General features: G+C 35.9%; 1 protein-coding gene across 1 annotated transcript; it reads right to left on the bottom strand.

Moving 5' to 3' along the window:
• Positions 1-1052: 1052 nt before the first annotated feature.
• LOC127075743 (DNA damage-repair/toleration protein DRT100) lies at positions 1053-2481 on the bottom strand. Its single transcript, XM_051017212.1, has one exon. The coding sequence runs from the start codon at positions 2425-2427 to the stop codon at positions 1330-1332; it is 1098 nt and encodes a 365-aa protein (XP_050873169.1). The 5' UTR covers positions 2428-2481; the 3' UTR covers positions 1053-1329.
• Between the last annotated feature and the right edge of the window lie 1022 nt (positions 2482-3503).

Raw genomic sequence — 3503 nt, 5'->3', positions numbered from 1 at the left:
AAAGAATCTTGTCTACCATGGATGATCCAAGCATATTGAAACAAGGTTTCATTACATAAGGGAGCAAATGAACAAAGGTAGGTTGGCAATGAAATATTGTCCTACCAAGGACCAGATTGTTGATATCTTGACTAAGAATGTAAAAGGAGAACAATGTTCTAAGCTGAAGATAGACATGTGAATGATGACATTTGATTCAGAGGTTGGAACGACTTCTGGATCACTAGCCTCTGAAGCTTTGATGGCTTCTGAATCTTCAACCTCTGAAGGTGTCATAGGCTAGTACATCCTAGCCTCTAAAGCGGCAAACTCTAAAGGAGTCAGAGGATGGAGCAACCCGGCCTTTGAAGCTTTGATAGATTCTGAACCATCAAGCCTCTAAAGGAGTCAAAGGTGAGAACTACTTCTGAACCTCTAGAGTCTGAAGCAGTTTTTGAAGAGTGGTTAGAGTCTGAAGACGCAGAGTCTGAAGTATCAGCTTCTGATGTGTATCACTTGGTGAAAGCTTGAATTAAAGGAGCATGTTTTGTATTAATTCAAACTTAATTAGTTAGTTACTACTTGTGTATATATAATAACTACTTGTGTAGTTAGTTACTACTTGCGTATATATAATAACTACTTGTGTAGATTTGTAACAATCACTTCATTATCAAACTTCTCTCATTCAATATTCATTACTCTTTCTCTTCTTCCCTTCAACTCTAATACTCCCTCTATTTTTCTCTCAATTAATTTCAAATTCGTAAGGTATAATAACACCAAAATTCCATTCATATTAAATCCATATTTATTTTATTAAAAATTAAAATAAGGAATGCCTAAGTTTTTATATATATATATATATATATATATATATATATATATATATATATATATATATATATATATATATATTATGATCATCTACCATAACTACAACCTACACTTTATAAACCGGGAGATCCGAGCATGCATAGTATATCAATTATATGGTCATCTGATTATAAAGTTCTCTAAAATATGAAGGATTTATGTTGTAGAATAGAAAGCTAACCCGACCAAAAGGATCATAATCCAAATCATTCACGTTGCAAAGCAAAACTCACATGCAATTACACAACAATATTCCAACTTTGCTTGACCGATGTGTTTCTGTATGCACATATGCACATGCAACCATAAACATATCATGTGATTGGCATCTCACATCTGCACCCATATTTTTTGTCCACTATAGTATAATATTACATTACATGACAAAAACATATTACATCAAATCCAAAATCACACTTAACCTTCACTTCACCGTAATAGTAATAATTATTATAAAATAATACAACCCAATAATTAACAAGTTTTCAATGGGTTTCCACATAGACAATCATTGTTGTTAAACGACGCCGCATCGAGATGATCAAATGGAGAACCAATTGGTATAGTCCCACAAAGATGGTTATTGCTAAGATCCAAATGACCCATAAACTTCGCTGATGATAATGAACCGGGTACCCGACCCGTTAAGTTATTAAACGATAAATCAAGAACCATGAAATAAGATTTTGACCCGAATACATCAGGTATGGACCCTTCAAAACCGTTTCGGCTCAAATTCACAATACCCATACCCGTATTGCTTAACAAACTGGATGGTATTTTACCGGTCATAGAGTTGCCATCAAGTTTTAGTGTAGATAGAACCCGCATTTTTCCGAGCCGAACCGGGATTGAACCGGTTATCTTGTTTGAAGACAAATCCAAATCTGCGAGCCGGTTCATTTTAAGAACCGAATTAGGAATCGAACCAACAAGTTGGTTTCGACTCAGCAACGCGCGACTCAGTCGACGGAGTTTTCCGAAATCAGCTGGTAACTCGCCAATGATTTGATTGTTGCTGAGGTCAAGGTGCATGAGAGCGGAGATTCTAACGATCGACATCGGAATCTCGCCGGAGATTGCATTGTCAGCGAGGTTCAAGACGGTGAGGCGTTGGAGCTTTCCGATGTTTCCTGGAATGTCGCCGGAGATTTGGTTTCCGGTGAGGTCAAGAATTCGGAGTGAAGAAAGAGAGGTAATGCAGGAAGGTATTTCGCCGGATATGGATTTCCAGTCTGCGATGACTATGGTGGTGAGCTCGTCAAGTTTACAAATCTCCGGCGAGATGATTCCCGTCATGCTGCTGGAGTGAGTAACATTCTGGAAGATTGGATCTTCGGAGTCGCCGCGGAGGTTAATGTCGGTAACGCGCCAGGTGGCGGGGTTGCAGCTGACGCCGTGCCAGCCGCGGCAGCAGTCATAGCCTGACCAGGTGTTGAAGATGCCTAAGTTGGGTTCCGTCAGGGCAGCTTTGAAGGCTAAGAGTGCTGCCCGGTCTGACGGAGGGCAGGATTTAACGGTAGAGATAACAGTAAAGATAAGTAGAGTTAGTAAAGAGAGTGAGGAAGCCATGAGTTTGTGTGTGTTTGTTCTCACTGCAATGCAATGGAGGATGAGTTTGCATGTGCCATATATATAGATTTTATTCTATCGTATTGGTGGTTGTTTCTTTCTAAGTGAAGGAAAACCACCTCATAGTAAATCTGTAAATCTATGGAGGAAACAGTAATATTTAAAAATCAAATATTTTATATTTTAATGAAATGCGTGACAGTTTTATTCTTTGAAATAAATTACTTAAATTTTGATTGACCATACCTTTCATTTTTTGACATTTTCTCGGACATTTTCTCTCATGTTTTAATTCAGCTCCAATAATAACCATATATTTGTCTCTTTTATTGTCTCTTATTTTTCTTTGTACATTAATTGACTATTGGATTTAAAATAGAGAGAAGGTAGCACAAAAATGCATAGAGGAACCATATTCTAAGGTAGAAGTGGTGACACTGCTAGAAGCGTGTATTAAAATCTTGAATGATAAAAAGAAAGAAAATATGTTTCGAATTTGTTACAAATTAAAACGTGAAAAAACACTAGAAAAGTTGATTAAAAATGCTAGAGTTGCGGGGCGGTTTGGGAGTGGTGGTTAGTGGTGGGCTGAGAGTTGTAGGGCGTAAATTGACGGTCAAAAAGTCAGTGGTTCCAAGAGTTATGATAGATGGCAGCGCGACGGAGATCGGCAGAGCAACGAAGCTGGTAGATGTTCGATCGTTCAACAACAACATGGGTTGGGTCCAGTGACAGTTCAGGTCCATAGATTTCAGTTAAGTCGTTTCGTGTGTATCAGACTTGGATGTTTTATTTCTCAGATCCGTTTGTCAATGGTTTGTGTTTTGCGCTCTTTAAAGATATATTGGATTTCAAAAAAAAAAACAATATATATATATATATATATATATATATATATATATATATATATATATATATATATATATATATATATATATATATATATATATATATATATATATATATATATATATATATATATATATATATATATATATATATATATATATATATATATATATATATATATATATATATCTTCTTCTCAACCTATATAGTATGAAAGAAAGGGGAAA

This window comes from Lathyrus oleraceus, chromosome 4 (genome assembly GCF_024323335.1).
Source record: "Lathyrus oleraceus cultivar Zhongwan6 chromosome 4, CAAS_Psat_ZW6_1.0, whole genome shotgun sequence".
Lineage (NCBI taxonomy): Eukaryota > Viridiplantae > Streptophyta > Magnoliopsida > Fabales > Fabaceae > Lathyrus > Lathyrus oleraceus.
Note: the sequence above shows the minus strand (reverse complement) of the source record. Positions and strands in the feature narration are given on the sequence as shown.